The sequence below is a fragment of the Vombatus ursinus genome, unplaced genomic scaffold (genome assembly GCF_900497805.2).
Source record: "Vombatus ursinus unplaced genomic scaffold, bare-nosed wombat genome assembly UNPS02008996.1, whole genome shotgun sequence".
Classification (NCBI taxonomy): domain Eukaryota; kingdom Metazoa; phylum Chordata; class Mammalia; order Diprotodontia; family Vombatidae; genus Vombatus; species Vombatus ursinus.
The window spans coordinates 2,599,246-2,619,060 of NW_020948774.1; the positions used below are offsets into that span (position 1 = coordinate 2,599,246).

At 36.2% G+C, this 19,815-nt stretch overlaps 1 protein-coding gene across 2 annotated transcripts in view; it reads right to left on the minus strand.

Moving 5' to 3' along the window:
* Nucleotides 1-19,815, minus strand: part of RPTOR (regulatory associated protein of MTOR complex 1) — a 488,176-nt gene that overhangs the window by 130,346 nt on the left and 338,015 nt on the right. For both annotated transcript variants that reach the window (XM_027850143.1, XM_027850144.1), the window contains 3 exons: nt 15,532-15,606; nt 14,151-14,216; nt 13,036-13,227 (listed from right to left, as the gene is read on the minus strand). In XM_027850143.1, coding sequence (XP_027705944.1) covers nt 13,036-13,227; nt 14,151-14,216; nt 15,532-15,606 — 333 coding nt within the window. The remainder of the gene's footprint in view (nt 1-13,035; nt 13,228-14,150; nt 14,217-15,531; nt 15,607-19,815) is intronic.

A 19,815-nucleotide genomic window follows, 5' to 3' on the forward strand; every position in this document is an offset into this window, starting at 1 on the left:
TTCCCTGTTTTTTCACTTGCCATGAAGGCACATGGGACAGAAGTGTGTATGAAGCCTGAGACAGATGCCCTGACTTTTGTACTGGTACAGGTAGCTATGGAAGTGGTTCAAGCTTTAATGACCTAGACAAAATTAAGTTTTGAGGTTGACTATAATAGCTTTTAAAAATTATCCTAGTTTACATGAGACCGATATTACTCCAACTATAGAAGGCAATAGAGAACACCTTAATTCCCACCAATCACCGTCCTGCAACTACTGAAAAGAGATTGTCTCTAACACACATCAGAGATGGGACTTCTCCTATGCAGAAAAGGAAATCTTAGAAGCCATCCTAGGAGTGGTGCTAGGTGGTACAGTGGATAGAATGCCAGGCTTGAAATCAAGAAGACCTGAGTTCAAATTCTAATTCAGATACATACTAGTTATGTGACCTTTTGTAAGATACTTAACCTCTGTTTGCCTCAGTTTCCTCATCTGTAAAATAGGGATAATAATAGCACCTTCTTCCCAGAGTTGTGAGGATCAAATGAGATAATAAATTGTAAAGCACTCAGCACGGTGCCTACCACAGAGTAAATGATATATAAATTTTAGCTGTTATTATTATCATCAACTCAATCTGGATGTTGATTTGGAAAATCACTCTCAGTTCCTTTGGGATGTACAGAATATTCTCCATTATATTCCTTTTGAATATGCCTTGCATGTGGGCTTTCAACTTCTTCCCTTTCTAGTGCAAATGCTGGGCTGTCACATAATCATTTATTTGGAGAGGCATTTGCTGCCAAATATAGGAACCAAAATAGGTAGGAGAAACTGATTAATTCTTCCTTTCATTTTAAAATTCCTAAAATTCACACAGAGATATCTTTCTAACCATAGTAATAAGCTGATTTAGTTTAATCTCCTATTCCAAACTTCTTTCAGATCATGTACAAATTACACAGGTGGCTCTGAAGTTTATACATAGATCCTCAAAGATCAGGATATATGGTATTTCTTTTTGCTTTTTTGGAAATTTATATATACATGTTTTCAAATTACATGTGAAAACAATTTTTAATTTTCATTAAAAAAATTTTCTCTCTCCCTCCCTTCCTGAGAAGGCAAGCAATTAGATATGGATAATACATGTGCAGTCATGCAAAACATTTGCATATTAGCCATGTTGCAAAAGAAAACAGGACCCCCCCCCAAAAAAAAAACCCTCCAAAAACCAAAAACAACCTCTAGGAAAAATAAACAAAGTTTAAAAAAGTATGCCTTGATCTGCATTCAGACTCCATCAATTCCTTCTTTGGAGGTGGATAGTATTTTTCATTATAAATCCTTTGGAACTGTCTTAGATCACTGTATTGCTGAGAATAGCTAAGTCATTCACAATTGATCATCATATAGTATTGCTGTTATGATGTACAATGTTCTCCTGGTTCTGCTCACTTTACTTTGCTATCAGTTCATGTTAAGTCTTCTTGGGTTTTTCTGAAAGCATCCTGCTAATCATTTCTTATAGCACCACAGTATTTCATTGCAATCATATACCACAGCTTGTTCAGCCATTCGCCAATGATGGGCATCCCATCAGTTTCCAATTCTTTGCCACCATAAAAAGAGCTGCTATAAATATTTTTGTACAAATTGGTCCTTTTTCCCTTTCTTTGATCTCTGTAGGATACAGACCTAGCAGTGGTATTGCTGGGTCAAAAAGTATGAACAGTTTTATAGCCCTTTGGGCATAGTTCCAAATGACGTATGACATCTCTGATAAAAATAATTTTGGACAGTTTTTCTGAAGCAGTTTAGTAAAAAAGATAGGGTTGGTAGATTGAGATAAGTAAAGTATGGCATGGCTGTGTAGGGGTGATCAAGATGACCTAAAGGGTAGTGACTGAAAGACTGTCAGAGGGCATCATGTCATGCTACTCAGAAATTCTAATGGAGAATACAGGGTCAGCTATTCTTTGTAATTTTCTTTGTAACTGTAAAAATCATAACTTTTTATTAAGTATGTAGATGGACATCAATCTTCTTGTTCTAAGTCAACATTTCCCATCATCTCTAGGTTTTCTCTTTAACACCTTCACAAGAAACACTCTCATTTTGGGGCTGATCTGTCAGGAGGGTGAAACATGGCTTCATTTGAATTCCTCCAAGGTCATGTCAGGTTTGCTGATTTAGACAAATGATACTGAAGAATGTTCACTGAAACATTTGGTAAATCGCGATGAACAGACACTGCTTTTTCAAGGGCTTGAGCCAATTTTATTCTATTGTAATATAAATAGGATACGTCTGAATAGTCGGGAATGCAAGTCAAAACTAGCAGAGTTTAAACATCAAATACGCCGAAATCTTATCTAGAAAGGATTGTTTTATTTTTTTTCCTTAACCCAAAACCCAGTTAGCTCTACAATTCCAACTGTAGCTCACAAAAACATTTTAAACTTTTTTTTTATTAGAGAGGGATCTTGAAAATAGAATGAGTAATACTGGCTCTTAGGAAACTGGATGAAACATTTTATGTTATTCTTCTAAAGATAAGTAAGGTACAACTGTTATTCATTTCCTTTCTAGAGGGAAAAGTGATTGCATGATCTTGGATATGTTACCTCAGTTTTTTTCATATGTACAATGGAGATAATTCTTCTTCCTCCCCTTAGGAAACATAAATTAGATGTTTTTAAGAGAACATTGAGTGCTTGGGGTGAAATCTAACTTACAGTAACAACCCCATCTTACCAATACCCAAACGACTAGCAAACTTCTGGGGTACACTCAAGAAATCACAAGAATTCAGGAGAGTGCATAGCTACATAACCCAAAAATCTGTTTGTAAGAAGTTGTTTGCCACCTCAAACTCACTATGTCCAAATAAGCTGTGTGATCTCCTGAAAGTCACTATCAATCTATGACTTTTTGTCTAAAACCGAACTCAACATCTTTCTCCTTAGCTCCTCCATCAATTTCCTAATCTACTACTAATGGTATCACAATTCTGTAGTCACTAGAACTCTGAATCTTTTTTCTAGGTCTAATTTTACAGGTCTCCCTGCCTCTACCTTATTCTCTTTCTCAGTGAGCCTACATGAGAGCTTCCTGACCTTTTTTTTTTCCCGGTTATTGTTTTTCTGGACTTCTATGGTAATTTGGTGAAAACTATGGACCTCATCTCAGAAAAAAAAAATACATAGGATCACACCTTAAAGGAGTTATATTCAAATAACTGTCAATTTTTTAAAATTATTAATTTAAAAAGTTCACAGGTTAAAGCCTAGGCTTTACTAATTACTTCCAGATTAATCTTCTTAAAATGCAAATGTTATCATGTCATTTCCATTGCTCAGGAATCTATAAGGTTTCTATTTTTAAAAGGATAAAGGTCATACTCCTTAGCTTCGCATTATTAAGATTCCATAATAAGGTATCAACCTAGAATCCAACCCTATCTGTTTTTACTCCCTAATGCTTGTTCTTGAACTGCAGCCAAGATAGTCTACACCATCCCAGGAAAATAGGTAGCCCTGGCCTATGCTGGCTCCCTTGCATGAAATGTTGGAATATATTACAGGCGTGGAAGGCAGCCCACACCAAGCACCCAGTGACAAGATGGAGTGTCCTGTATGAGGAACAGCAAGACCAATTTGTTTGTACTTTAGAATTCAAGAAGGTAAAAATGAATAGGAAGAAGAAAGCTACACATCGCTTTGAAATAAATGCTAATTGCTATCATTAAGGACCATAAAGCACATAAAGCAGAACCTAAAATCATCTGACTAATGAAGAGTAAAATAAAATATTGTTATTTAAAGGTAGAATGGTTTGCAGGCTAGGGAATAAGGAAGCAAATATATAATCAACTTGCCTATCATTTCCCAAGAATTTTGAGAGTTTTCAAACTATAGAAAGCAGAATTTTAATCTCAGTAGAAAAAATGATTTAACCTTTAATCTAATTTTATCCTCTTTAAAGATACAGAGGTAACTTGAGATTTACATAAAACTTGATTGCTTTAAGTCTCCACTGTTTCTCTAAACCACCTCAAGCTTCTTACTTTTGTAAACACACTATGCTTTTTACCTTGAGGACATCTGCAAATGTCTACTTATAAGAAGTCTGGGGGAAAGATTTCATTTTTCTTCCTAAGCTTATTTTATTTAGCAAAAGTTATTAGGCAAATAAGTTGTGATTAGGATTGTGGTTGGTGAAATGCTATGTTTATAAAGTTATAAATTAGAGAATCATGTCAGTGATGGAAAGGGCCCTCAGACACAACTCAATCCAACTGGTACCTTAAGAAGAATCCTACCTCCAACATATCTGACAGTCATTCACCCTTTGCTTGAAGACCTATATTGTTAGGGAGGATCTACCACCTCTCAAGGGAGATTTTTCCATTAGTACTAATTGTTTGCAAGTTTTTCCTTACATCATCAACTGTCTACTCATGTAGTACAGAAATGAGCTAGTAGAAGTCACCCAAACAAGCCATACAGGTTCCCCACAAATTTATGCTATGTAATCTCAATGGGCCCTCACTAACAGAAGGCAGCACTTTTACCTCTCCCTGATTCTCTATCCCACTCTGCAAATCTCTTTCCATAACACACTCAGCTAAGGACTTCACTTCATACTTTACTGAGAAAGTAGAGGCAATATGCCATGAGTTCCCTCTTCTCCCTTTCTCCACATATCATAACCCCATGACCTCACATGCCAATTCTCTTTTCTCTTTCCTTTTTTTTTTTGTGTGAGGCAATTGGGGTTAAGTGACTTGCCCAGAGTCACACAGCTAGTGAGAGTTATGTGACTGAGGCCGAATTTGAACTCAGGACCTCCTGACTCCAGGGCTGGTGCTCTATTTATTGTGCCACCTAGCTGCCCCCAGCCATTCTCTTTTCCTTTACTCCTCATCAATAGCAACCATGCTACAAGTACCCTTGATCACATCCCATCTCATCTTCTCTAGAATGCCTCAATGCCTCAAAGTCCTTTATCTCTCTCTAGTCTTCATTTTCTGCCTATCTACTGGTTAGCATTTAACCAAGAAAGGAAAACTTTAATTTGGGAATGGGCTCCTTTGGGAGATAGTGGATTTTTCCTCACTGTCTGTATCTTCAAGCAAAGGATGGACGTCTGTCAGATATGTTATAGAGGGAGATTCTGCTTTGAGGTATAGGTTGGATTAGATCCTGTCTGCAAACACGTCCAAAGCTCTCCCACACATGAACCCCTATCCATTAAAAACATACACACACACACACACACACACACACACACACACACAAACCATAACTAGACCCTACCATCCCACCAGTCTCTCTATCTCTCTTCCCTTGCTCCAAGAAAAAGCTGTTTATACTCTTCCACTTTCTCTCCTCTTAATCTCTTGCCTAACCAGGTCTTTGAAGGTTTCTAGCCCAGTGACTAATAATCTGGTTTCTCAACTCATCACTCAATTGAATTGGATCTCTTCAAAGTTCCCAAAGGCCTCTTAATTGCCAAATCTGATTGCCTTCATTTATTCCTCAGCATTTTCCATTTCCTTGACTAGTTTCTCATTTGTATCATACCTTAGTACAACTGGATGTACCCCACAGTTCTGTCGTGGACCTTTTTCTATTCTCTTTTTCAATTGGTCAACTTATCAGCTTTCATGATTGGCTTAATTATTACCTCCCTGCAGATGACTCTCCAATCTAATTACAGTTCTAGTCTTTATCCTGAGGTTTGGCCCTACACTTCCAACTGCTTATTGGACATTGAAAACTGGATGTCTCAAACACAAGAAGTACAAAACTGGACTCATTATCTTCTGTTCAAACCTGTTTTTCTTAAAAAAAAAAAATTCCTATTTCTGTCAAGGGCATTACCTTCCAGTCATTCAGGTTTGCACTCTTGGCATTGTCCATGATTCCTTACTTTCCTCACCCCACAGACAATAATGTACCAAATCTTTTTATTTCAAACTGTACAAAGAGTCTCACATTTATTCACTGCTACTCATATGGCCAACTTCCTATTCAAGCCCTTATTACCTCTTCCCTCAGTTCAGAATGAATGGCACTGATGCTCAACCCTCCCTAATCTAATCTCTCTTCCTGGGCAGAGAATGACTTGTTCACACTACTTGCACCCACTTTAGCAGATTGGGGATTGTCACACTGTGATTGCCCAATTTCTATAAGTGCCCTAGGAGTAACCATGGTGTGTGTGGGGGGGGGGGGAAGGGGGGTAGAGGTTGATCACTCCTACTACTCACCACTATAGCTTTTGTTTCTTTACTGGTATGCTTCCATTTATTTATTTTTTTTAAAATAAGTCTTAATAACACTACTTTTTTTTTTATATGAAACATTCACTAAATGAGAAGGTAAGAGCAGGAATATATATATTATTTACTTAAAAGAAGGCAAGAATGGGAATAATCAAAATATACCACTTCATTCAAAGAACTGGTTCATATTTTCTCATCAATGTACAAACTGTTCAAGGAGGAGGGTGGGTATACACTTAGAGAAACCTAGAAGGGAGGGGAATGAGATGGGAAACCCATTTGCCTGGAGTAACTCATGACTTTATGTGGCAGGTCTTGATGTCCTGGGTCTCTTTAGAAACAGTATTCACCTCATGTAACTTGCTGAGAAAAACCACTTCTCTACTGTCTGGCTTCCCTTGTGGCCCTGGGCAAAGTTGCTTCTCTGCTACTATTAGACCAATGAAGCAGTTTCTTTTAATATACAACAACCCTTGGCAGGATGCTGAGAAAATGTTAAGTTCTTTTTAGCAAAATATATCACCAATACTCAAAACAATTTGAGAGTATGTGTTTTAACTTTCTCCTTCTCCATTTCTTAAGCTATAGAGGGCAGTACAGGACAAAACAGCCACCAATTAGAAAGTTTCCCTCTTTGTTTGTAGATGACAACAGAGGGCAAAAAGTCAAGACAGCTCCTGGAAGCAGGTGATGCTGCTGTCCTCAAATCAGATTCCAGGAGCTGCAGAACCAATCTGGCTTCAGTCAACTCTCTCAGCCAACTCAGCCTTTCTCTAGCCAATAAGATCTCAGCAAAGCAATGTCTCCCTTTCATGATTCTCAGCAAAATGGGTGCATAACTTGCCTGTCAGCTCAACTCCTGTAGGCTTCTGTATTTTGTCTTTTTAAACAAATTCTCCCTTTACCTTCTGTGTCCTCTGTCCCTGACTCCAGTTTCTACCTTCATGGGACTGACTCCTACATTCCTCAATAGCAAGGGTTCTCAGCCTTTTTTTTTTTTTTTGATAGCATCTAGTCTTCTTTGGCAGTGTCTAGTAAAATCTATGAATCCCTTCTCAGAATAATGATTTTAAATGCATAAAATAAAATACATAGCACTTCAAAGGAAATAATTTACATTGAATATAGTTATGAAAAGAAAAAAAAGAAAAACAAGGTGGCTTTACTCCTTATGAAAGCTCACCCCTACATTATATCTTCTCCAACAGACTGACCCCTTTGTCATCTCAGCTTTATGACTTATCTTCAATCTCTCTCTGTCTACTGGCTCCTTCCCTACCACCTAGAAACATGCCCATTTCTCCCCACTCCTCAAAAAATCCTCACTTGATTCTTCCATCCCTGCTAACTATTATCCCATAGCTCTTCTGCCCTTTGTGGACAAACTCTTTCAAAAAGGCCACCTACAACAGATCCTTCCATGTTCTCTCCTCTCACTTCTTAGCATGCCTTATAATTCAGCTTTCTAAATCATTTCACCAATACTACTTTCTCCAAAGTTAGCAATAACCCCTTAACTGCCAAATCCAATAGCCTGTTCTCTCTCTTCGTTTTCCTTGACTTCTTTGTAGCCTTTGACAGAGTTGATCACACTGTCCTCTTTGATACTGTCTTAAATACCACTCTCTCCTGGCTCTCATTCTACCCATCTGACCACTCCTTTTCAGTCTCCTTTGCCAGATTCTCATCCAGGTCATACCGTCTAACCATAGAGGTTCCTCAGGAATGTGTCCTGGGCTCTCTTCTTTTCTCCCTCTGATTTCAGCAGCTCCCATGGATTTAGTTACCATCTTTCTACACTGATCTCCAATCTCACATTCCAACTGCCTTTCAGACAACTAAAATCGGGTGTCCAACAAACATTTTAAATTAAACATACCCAAAAGTGAACTCATTACTTTTCCTCCTAGGTATTCCTCTCCTTCCTACTCTATTACTGTAGAGGGCAACACCATTCTCCCAGTCCCTTAGGCTCCCAAACTAGGGAGCCTAATCCTTGACTACTCATCTCTCACTTCTCCACTTCTCAAATCCAATCCGTTGCCAAGGCCTGTCAACATCTCTCCAATACACCATCATTCTCTTCTCTGACACTGCCAACACTCTTCTCTGACACCCTTATAACCCCATATCTGGACAGTGATAGCCTGCTGATGGGTCTGCCTGCCTCAGGTCTCTTCTCCAATTCATCATCCATTCAGCCACTAAAGTGTTTTTCCTCAAGTGCAGGTCCAATCATGTCACCCCCTTTACTCAATAAACTCCAACAGCTCCCCTATTGTTTCCACGTACTCTTTCATCAAGTGATATCGGCCTCCTGGCTGTTGTATGAACAAGGTACTCCATCTCTTGGCTCTGGACATTTTCTCAGGCTGTCCTTTAACCCTTTCTCCCTCCTCATCTCCACCTCCTGGCTTCCTTCAAGCTCCAATTAAAATTCATTTTTCTACAAAAAGCCTTTCTTAACCCCTCTTAATTCTAGTGCCCTCCTTCTTCTAATTATTTTCTATTTATTATACATATATGTGTGTATATATAGCTTGTTTGGCGCTTGCTGTTTGTACTTCATTCCAGAAGAGGACCATGACATCAGGGAGGTGGTGCCTTGACATGCAAGTGAACTGAATTTAAGTGAGGGAGTGCTGTGCAAAGTCACCATCTTCACTTTCACCTCTGCAGCCATCTGGGTTCAGTGGCCAGATATGGATCAGGACAACTGAAGATGGCCCAGGATGCAGTGGGGGACCTTGGCCTTTTCAAGCTAAGGCCTTTAACAGGTCTCAGTTTGACTGAGGCAGTGCCCATTCAGTGATTAAGGCTTAATGAAAAATGAGGCAAAGAATGGCCTCTTAAAAAAAAAAAATAGATCTGGGAGGAGAAGACTCTGATCCAAAGAGTTACCTAATTTGTAGTTTATCATGTACATCTTTTAAAACTCTGAAAAGTTATATATAAATAAACTGATAGGCCACAATGTGCTGTACCTATTTTTAATGTAGTCAGTACTGTAGCTTCAAATAGGTCCCATCATTATACTTAGCTGAGGGTGAGGGCTGGTTTTCCCTCAGGTCCTTAGTCTATGTCTTTATGTAATATTTTAATATAAAGGGCTGAGTTTCTTCTCAAATTGATTTTACTAGTGTTCCTTATACAAATATGCTTTTTCCTTATCCTTTCAACAATTAAAATGTCCATAAAACAAAAGGAAAGTAACTTTTACTCTGCCTACCACTGAACATTGGCAGACCACTGCAAATTAAAAATTCAGTATAGGAGACAAACAAACAACACACACACACACACACACACACACACACACACACCCCCAAGTCAAAATATAATGAAGATATTTTATATTGGATCAATACAAGATAAAATTTTCTCATTCACGACACTGAATATATAAAGATATATAAAAATACTTCATATAGGCAAAAAAATTCTTATTGATGAAAACCATTATATATAAGAAAAACTAAACGTTCTTATTCATTAACATCTATATGGCACACAAAGAACAAAATGAAGAAGTCAATGTAGTTATCAAAATATATATTATCAATATATGAAGAGCATTACAAAAAGCATACATATTAACATTTTATAAACAGTAAAGAAAAAAAAAGCAAACCCAAATTTGAATAACAATGAATTCTATAAAAAAGTGAAATGTAGTTGTTTATATTACATATATACATCACACAATTCTTTTTTTGGTTACATGAATAATTATCTCTCTTGTTTCACCTGGTACACTGGATATAAACCTATAACTATCAGTTTAATAGTTTTGACATTCTAAACCTACATTTTGAAATTCTAGATTATTAGTTATTGTAGAAATAACTGTGTTTGTAACCAGCTCAGCTGGCTATTATAGTCTCCAAAGGGTGCACTGTGTTCCCTACCTAATGCTATACTGTGAAGGAAACATTTGGAGTAGATTTAATTCTCTCATCATCTGAATTGGTCTCCTGTGAAAGAGAAAAATGTGATGGAACTATCAATGGAATAGCATGGCGGAGAAAACAAGGAGAAAGAGATGGGGAACAATATGCAATTGCCTTCTCATCATCTAAACTGGAATCCTCTTCAGTTCAAGGTATACTTTTGGGGTTTTTGAAAGCAACACCATTTTAATTGGTTCTATATGTTGACTTTTGGAACAAGCTGAGTATCTACAGTCTTAGGGTGCTCCTTCAATGTATCAATTTCCTATGTTGTAGCCAAAGGATTTCTAGTTACTTTTACCCTTTTATACACACCATTTTGTAATTTTCTCTTCAACTGAGATCTCACACAACTATCTGTAAGCTTTCTGGTCAGGGGATTACATGATATACAATTTTTGTACTAAGCACAATTCTAAAAGATGAGTCTTTAAGATTTTCTAATAATTTACTTAGTTTTTTCCTGCTTTGGGTATTTGCCAGTGTTGTGAAGTTTGAGTTATATTACAGTCCAAATATTCCATGTTTCTTCTCCAGGAATGGACAAGGATCCTTCTCTAAGAAAAGTCCTGATCTAAGTCTATGACTCCATTGTAATGCAATATATGCTAGAGTGGGAAAATCTAACAGTGTCTATAAATTATTTGTGGTATTTCAAAGAGATTTTTATTTCAAGTTAACTCAAAGAATTTATCTATAGATAATACCTCACAAAAGACAACATTTTAAATCTATTAAATATCCTCTCATTCTCTCTGAAAGGTATAGTTATTTTTTGAAACTCCAATCCTATTAGGAATTTTGGAGGTGTCTACGTCATCAAGTAGTTTATAGAAAACAGATGTGGTTTTATTTTTCTCCCTCATATCTCTTAGTACTGCACATTCCCTGTATTTCCAATAGCATTTTATAAAATATCCTCAATATCTTTATTGCTTAAGTCATATGGGATTCCCTTGATTGTAAGTCCTCTGTGTGGCTTTATCTTCATTGATAAGCATTTATCCTTTAGACACATTATATCATTATTATTCATATTAGCTTACATATTTAATAATAGAAGCAGTTATATTTGACTATATTTGACTATATTCAAATATTAAAATTATATTGCAGATAAAATGGTCTAAGTTGTAAAGGAAAAACAATAGAAAACTGTTTAAAAAAAAGTATCCCCAAATTTTTTCTAGTTGATTCCTGATAGACACTAGGGTTTCAAATAAATCCTAGCTAGATAATCTCTCCAGTAGGTCCCTGACAATGCAAAGGGCATCTGAGTAAATCCTTGATAAAGCTCTACAGTGTAGTTAAGCTGTTGTGCTGATATGGCACATGCAACCTCCTTTGCTCTGTTTGGTTTGGAGTCATCATTGCAACGTGTGCTCAGGCTGGTAGGTCTCTGGGAAGTGTGGTGGGAGGAGATTGGCTTTTAAAGTTAAGAGGAAGTGGCCACAGGAATGATTATGTCACTATCCCTCAACTCTCTCAGGATAGTATGGGCAATCCTGGGGTGTGGGGGATACCCTTCTACTACTTACCACCGTTGCTCCTAAGCCCCACCAGTGAGCTTCCCATTTACACAAATTCAGTAACCCTTGAGTCTTAAACATAAAACATTTATGAAACAAAAAGACAAAAGGGAGACTAATCCTGACATTTATTCAACTGAAGGGAAAAGCAACAATAATTAAAATACAACATTCTAAACAATAAAACTGATTCATGTTCTCTGATTGATGTACAGTAAGTAGACTAAGGAAAATGAACACATGCAGAAACCTGGAAAGAGGCATAAAAGTAGGGAAACACATATGTATGCACCTGAGAACGCTAGACAGAAGGATCTCAGTAAACTAGCCTCCTAATTGATCTGCCTTCCTATAGTCCTTGTCCCTTGTCACCTGCTAACGTGATTTTTCAAAAGTTTAAGACATTTCCCTACTTAATAAATTCCCTAATGCTACTAGGATTATAAATATAAACTTCTTTGTTCAGCATTTAATGACTTTTTGATAACTTGGACTTTCAAGGTTGATTTTATATTTCTACCTTTCTCACACTCTACAGGTCTTTCCTGATTCCTCCTAGCCCTCCTCACTGGCTGCTAATACCTTCTGCACAAAATTACCTTGTTTTTTATGTTGTATCGAGTGTGTGTGTGTGTGTGTGTGTGTGTGTGTGTGTATGTATAGCCTTCCCTGATGGAAAGAAAGCTGCTTCTAAGTAGGTAGTACTTTGTCCATTGTATTTGTATTGACAACAATTAGCACAGTGCCTAGCATACAGTAGGAACTAAATAAATGTTTATTTATTTACTGTATCCTAATTTGTTTCTTTGCAACTTGCTTACTCCTAGGTTGGTCCTTTGGAATAAAATTACATATTGAGAAATCAACCAGTAAAACTCAATGCTACACACTTGAGAGTTTGAAGGTCCTTATACTTTGGGCAGACATCTGAGTTTGAGCAGTTTTACTGCATAAATAATCTAATCATTAGTTAAATGGAAAATCTGTAAACCAAGAAAATCTCCATGCTAGTTAAACTTATGCATAACTATCTTATTATTACTATAAGACTTTGCCCTCATACTAACACAAAGTCCTGTATAGAGTAGGTACTTGATAAACATTTGCTGAATTGAATTATAAGGCCTAAGATCATGGGAATTCTTTCCATGTCCTCTAAAAATCATAGCACAGAACTTAATGTTTTGTTTTTATTTCTTTTTATAATGGTGGCTGAACTCATTTTAATTAGTTTAAAATTCACATTTTCAACCTATCATTCACTAACAGACACACTTACCTCAGGAATAGGATCAGAGAGAAGACTGTAGAGTTTCTCATGGGCACTGTCCCTTACACCACACCACCTTGCTGAATCAAAATTTTGCCAAATCCGCCCTAGGCAGATGGCTACCCATTGGCGCAACAAAGGGTGGGGGTCATTCAGTTGCTCCAGACAAATGGCAATCAGGTTGCCTTGAAGACAGGCTTCCTAGAAAAAGACAAAATAATAATACCCTGCTTACATAGGAAAAATTAAGGAGGTGCCTTACATGATTTATACAACATCAAGGTTTCCCTATTACTGAAACCTTGGCTAATAAAGCTTCAAAGGTCTATTGTTTAGATCTTACTTTAATCATGATATTTGAGGTAACAATCTCCATATTTTAAATAAAGAGAAAGGAACAGGGTTCTATAAAGTTCTCTACCTTTCCTTCCATGTCTAGTATTACTCCTCTATAATTCCAACACATTTTTGAGTTTGTGACTCTATTTTATTTAATGTCAGAGCAACAGTTTTATCTGATCACAAAATAAGATCTAGTATCATGACTCTTTTTCTGCTTGTGGACCATAAAACCTATTTTGAAATGATTCTGGACCTCACCTGAAGCTAATCCCTTCCTTCTCAGACGATCTTCCATTTAAACCAGATATATCTTGCAGATACATAATTATTTGCACATTGTCTTTCTTGTTAGAATGTGAGCTCCATGAAAGCAGAGACTATATTTTTGTGTTTCTTTGTACCCCTACTGTTTAGCACAGTTCATATTAACTGCTTAACAAACGCCTGAACACTAGAATCATTTGACAGAGTGAACCAAACCATGTAGCAAATGAATTCACTAAACATGATTCTTGGGGCAGCTAGGTGCCGCAGTGGTAGGGCACTGGTCCTGTAGTCAGGAGGACCTGAGTTCAAATCCGGCCTCAGACACATAACACTTACTAGCTGTGTGACCCTGGGCAAGTCACTTAACCCCAATTGCCTCACCAAAAAAAAAAAACCAAAAACCCAAAAACAAAAACAAAACTAAACATGATTTTTAAAAACCTATAGTAAGTATGGTGCTGAACAAAGTGATGGACCACAGAGGTGGCTGGAAGAAGTAGGCTAGACATACTCACCTGTCCTGTATTATAGCTGTTGACAATCACAGCCAGAATGAAAGCTGTCATGGTCCTATGTTCAGCCTGAATGAAAAATGAGACATTCATTTTTAGTCATACATCTGTTTCCTTCTGGGTTTAAAATTCTACCACTTCTATGGCTGACCAAAGCCATATTTTCAAAACTTTTATGATAGTTATGCTTTTTGGTCTACTCGAAAAACAAAACAAATCCAGACTCTTTAAATAAAGGTGACAGCATTATGAGAATTAACTTCATTTCCAAAAGAAGAAAAGTTGTCTCTCAGAAAGACTAATAACACAGAAGAATAAGGAAGCTGATATGATAAAAAAAAAATTGGTTAATTATGAGATATACCAGGTCTTTTCTTCCTGTCCCATTTTATATCAGTATGCTCTCACACTTGGCTATGTTGGTCCTAAAATGTATAATTAGCATTCTCTTTCCATTCCTTTTATATGAATTCTAATGTGCTGAGAAATCAGGGTAATAATTATTTACAAAGATAAATTAAGAATATAGTGATGTTGTTTATAAATTTTAACTATATATGATATTTTTAAAAATTGAGATTAAAGTATACAAGTAATTGTTCTCAAAAAACGTATTTATAATACTTTCTTTCTTTTCCTTGGGAACCTACGTTAGGAGGCCAACAGTACAAGTGCCTCTATTATCTAGAATGGTTACAGGAATGGAGGGTTCTGGCTAATCAAATATTCTAGTTCAACTAAATAAAATTCAACAAGTATTAGATTAAGTATCTACTATATACTCAAAATTGTACTAAGAGTTTCAGGAGACATGAAAATATTATAAAACATGGTTAATAGTTACCATATATCTCACACATGAATGATCAATTTTCAAAGAATCTAAATAAAATACATTTGAAAATAAAACTTAAACTGAATACAGTTCAATGTTTTGTGATGACTCAGGGGATATTTCATGAAATAAAATGATCACTCTAAATGGAAATTGTCATTTTTTGTAGATGTGCAGCTGGTTAATAGAGTTCTGTTGATAAAATCCTAGATGAATCACCTTTTCCTGTATTTCAATGAAAATGCCAGTGAGAACAGATGTTTTTTAAGGAACTCATTTGTCCCATTTAAAAGCAGGGATGAAAAAGTCACTGGCAGAACATAATATTAAGTAAAGAGTGCTGTTTAAAATTCAAGGGGATGCAAAGACAGGAGCTTGGATTTCCTGTAGTTGGGTATGAAACCAGCCAGAATTTTTCCTTTGATGAATGAGGGTCTTGAGGTCTGTAGTCCTCATAAAAACAGATACTGCAATTGTGTAACATATAGTCAGAGATAAATCACACCAATTCTTGAGAACATCTGAAAGAGAAATGATGTTTGTCCTTACTGGCATGTAAGGGTCCGCCAAGACAGAAAGGAAATATTTGTGACCGTTGTCCTTCACGAGATCAGCTTGGCATGACTGGGGAGAAAAAAGAAAGAAAGAAGGGAAAACAGTGAGCATAGTTACCTGAAGGGAATTTTTTTCTGCCTCTTATGATATATGAACGAATGAATGCACCATGAATATTTTATGGCTTAATCATTTTCTCCCCTCAAGCCCAATTTTCATTTGAAAAAACAGTGAGTTGTTGCTTGCAGAGAAATTCTCTGTGGCTATGGATAAGTTGCTAGGCTCTTATGTGTTCTCAGAACTGAAATGGCCCTGTGTTATATTCTCTGAAAAAAATATGATCTATATAGTGGAAATGAGCAAAGGCATAACAAGTTATTGGGAACAGCCCAGTGATTTGATGACAATTTAGAGATGGCCTATAGGCAAAGAATATCTTTAAAAAACACTCCTACTTCCTACACAATCAATCAATCAATCAACAAGCATTTATTAAGAGCTTACTAAGTGCCAGGCATTGTGCTAAAACTGGAAGATACAAAGAGAAGCAAAAATACTGTCCTGGCCCTCACGGAGCTCACATTCTAATGAAGGAGACTACATGCAAATAACAATGTTCACACAAGATATCTAGTGTAAATGGGAGGCGATTCCAAAGGGACTGGGGGGAGGGGAAAAGAGGAGGGATCTGGAAAGGCCTCTGGTAGGATAGGGGATTTGAGCTGAGTCTTAAAGAAAGCCAAGAAACTCAAGTAGTAGAGGTTGGAGAGAGCATTCTAGGGATGGGGAGCGCAGACTTAGGAGATGATATATATAATGTGAAAGGAACAGCAAGAAAAGACCAGTGTTAATTGATCTAAGAATATGTGGAGGGGAGTAGAGTAGAAGACTGAAAAAGTTAGGAAGAGGCCAGGTTGTAAAGGGCTTTAAAAGTCAAAGAGAGTAGGCCAATAAGCCCCAAAGAGAACAAAGAAAAAATGAAAGGTGTTATGTGAAAAAAAAAAACAACAACAAAAAACTTATTGCCACTATTTTTGTGGTGACAAGGAACTGGAAACTAAGATGGGGCAATCAATTGAAGAAAGACTAAACAAATAATGCCATATGAATGTAATACAACACCACTGGGCTATAAAAAACAATGAAGGGTCCAGTTTCAGAGAAAGAGGGGAAGACTTTAATGAACTGATGCACAGTACAGTGAGCAGAACCATGAGAAAAAAATTATACTATAAGAACAACATTCTAAAAACCAACAACTTTGCAAGACTTAAGAACTCTGATTAATACAATGATCAAATATGATTCCAGAGGACTGATGATGAAGAAAGTTACACAGTTCCTGATAGAAAGTTAACCAACTAATCCAATTCAATTGAATAAACATTTATATAATATTTATATAATTATAAAACTACATACGCAGAACGAGACACACCTTTCTGGACATTGCCAATATAGAATTTTTATTTTATTTTTTTTCTTGACTCTGTTATTTGTTACAAGGGTTTCAGATTTTTTTTGAGGGAGGGAGAGGGGAGAGAGAGGAGCTGGCAGAAAATGAGAGGGAGAGAAAAAAAAATGTTTGTTAATTGAAAAAAAAATTTTAAAGTCCAACAGAAGATTTTATATTTTAGAGTGGAGGTAACTGGAAATCACTGTAGTTTATGGAAGAGATGAGGTAACAAGGCCAGACCTGTGCTTTAAGATCACTTTGGCAGGTGATTAGAAGATGTATTGGAGTAGGAAGAGAACTGAGGAAGGAAGACCAACTGGATGGCTATTGCAATAGCCAAGGAGAGAGGAAATCAATGAGAGACTCTATCAGGTAGGTGGGTGGCTGTGCAATTTTTCAGATTTTCTCTATCTTTTAAGAACACAGGACCCCAGGCTTCTCAATTTTGGTCCCTACTCTCCCTTCCTAAAATTGTTCAATGTTTTGTTCTCTCCTAATCATAGACAGTCTACTTGCTAGTTCAATAAACTAATATACATAGATAGATGGCATTTAAATTTTCCCCCCTTTTTTCTCATGAACTTGACACAAATGACAACAAACATGATCATTTCCACAAAGAACAGAAAAAGAGAATGATTTATGATATTGTAAATCTTTATTGAATATATCCTTTTTAAAAAGTATATAATAAATTGAACACAGAAGTCACAAAACCATCCTGATTAACTGCCACTCTTGTTCTCTACAATGTATATTTTTTAAAAAATTAGTTTTCACTGTTGGTCTTTTAGTTTTTTAAAAAATAAATTTTTATTGATATTTTCTATTTCTTCTATCACCTTATTATCTCTAGTATCTCTCCCTGCTATAAATATTTTTGTACTTATGAGGTCCTTTGATTGTTTCTTTGAATTTCTGGGATATGTGCCTAATCGTGGTATGAGGCAGGTGCTATTATTAACCTGTTTTAGAGATGAGGAAACAGAAACTGAGAAGATGAATGATTTGCCTAAGGTCATAAAAGCAGTAAATGTTTATAGAAGCATCTGAACTTGGGTCTTCCTACCCCAAAGTCTAACATTACATACACTATTCCACCAAATGCATTTTACAGGTGTTAAGGAAAATTGGGTTTACACATTGTGCCGAAATCTCTCCTGCAGAGAGGTATATATGATGTGACTTATACAGGATTATAGGAATCTATTCCTGAATCCTAAGAATAAAATGCAAAACAGTGATTTTTCTACATGTTGTCTACATATCTAAAAGTACACACTAATATCATCCTTGCATTAAAATGTATCTAGTTCTATAAAACCACAGCAAGAAATTATTGATCCTGATTGTAGAAACTTTTGTTTAGGTATGATCCAAGGTTATTCATTTCATTTTCCTAAATTTACAATGTCTGGTATACATATTCTTGTGGCTCATCCCTAAAAACTTTTTTTTGGGGAATAGATGATAGGTTTTGAAGTCATTCAGCTATCAGTGTGAGTACATTATATGTGGATTGAAATATATACAATCTGGTGTTTTACCTGGACTCTTACATATCAAAGACCCCAGAAATCAACAAGCATTTATGAAATACTTATTATGTGCCAAGTAATATGCTGAATATTGAGGATACAGAGTCATTAAAAACAAAAAAACCCAGTCTCTGTTCTCAAGAAGCTTACAGACTAATGGGTAAGACAACATGCAAGTAAGTATGTACAAACAAGATACTTAAAGGATAAATTAGGAGTAATCCCAGAGGAAAAGCATTAAAATGAAGGAGGACTAGGAAATCTTCTTGTAAAAGGTGAGATGTAGCTGAGACTTGAATGGTGCCAGCGAAGCCAGAAGGGAATGATTAGGTAAGAGAGAGTTCCAACTATGGGAGATAGCAAGTAAAAATGTCCAGAGACAGGAGATGGAGTTAAAAATAACATTGATGATCCTCTCCTATGTGACCCTAAAGCTATTGTGTTTACAATGTGGGCTCTGAAAAACTTATCAAGAACAATAAATTGTCATTAGTTAAGACCTTATAAATTCTGAATAGGATACAATTAGTCAGGATTTTCCGACAGAGAAAAAAGTTAAATGAATGTCTTTAAATTTTTCACATCTTGTTTATGTGTGGACACTTTACTTTTTCAAATCAAGGGCTCCTTCAACATGTCCTTCAACATGTCTTCAGGTTCTAGGTCAAATTCTTAGAACTAAAGACTTAGAGCTGGCAGGGATGTTGGAGATGATCTAGTAGAACATCTTCATATTATATTTAAGGAAACTGAGGACCCTGGCCAAAGTTTTATAGGCAACTGGGATTTGAACCTATATCCTTTGACTTCAAATCCATCTTTCTTCTACTGTATCTTACAGCTGTCAATTTGATTTTAAAGGATTTTTATGTAGATGATAAGGTTGTGAGGACAAATAGGTTTACTTTGAAGTACTATTTGTTATTAATTTATTTGCACTTGAATGACCAGGTATATATTTTTATCTTGGTTTGTCACTCACTGTAATTGAAAATAACAACAGTGCTAGTTCAAAAATATTATATAATTCATACTTCTAAGTCACAATACCCTCCTGTCCTTTATTCTAAAGTAGTGAAATAATTTCACTAAATTAATGAAATACTGTTACACTATATTTTGGACAAATATCAACTGTTAATCATTTTTTTTCATGCTAAGTAATAATGGTATGGAAAAAGCACTAAACAGCATGTTTTGCTCTGACTCCTTTATTAAAAAGCACCATATCCTTACCTCTACCTATGATACCTGCCTATTAGGAAAAGAAAACAAACCTTCAAA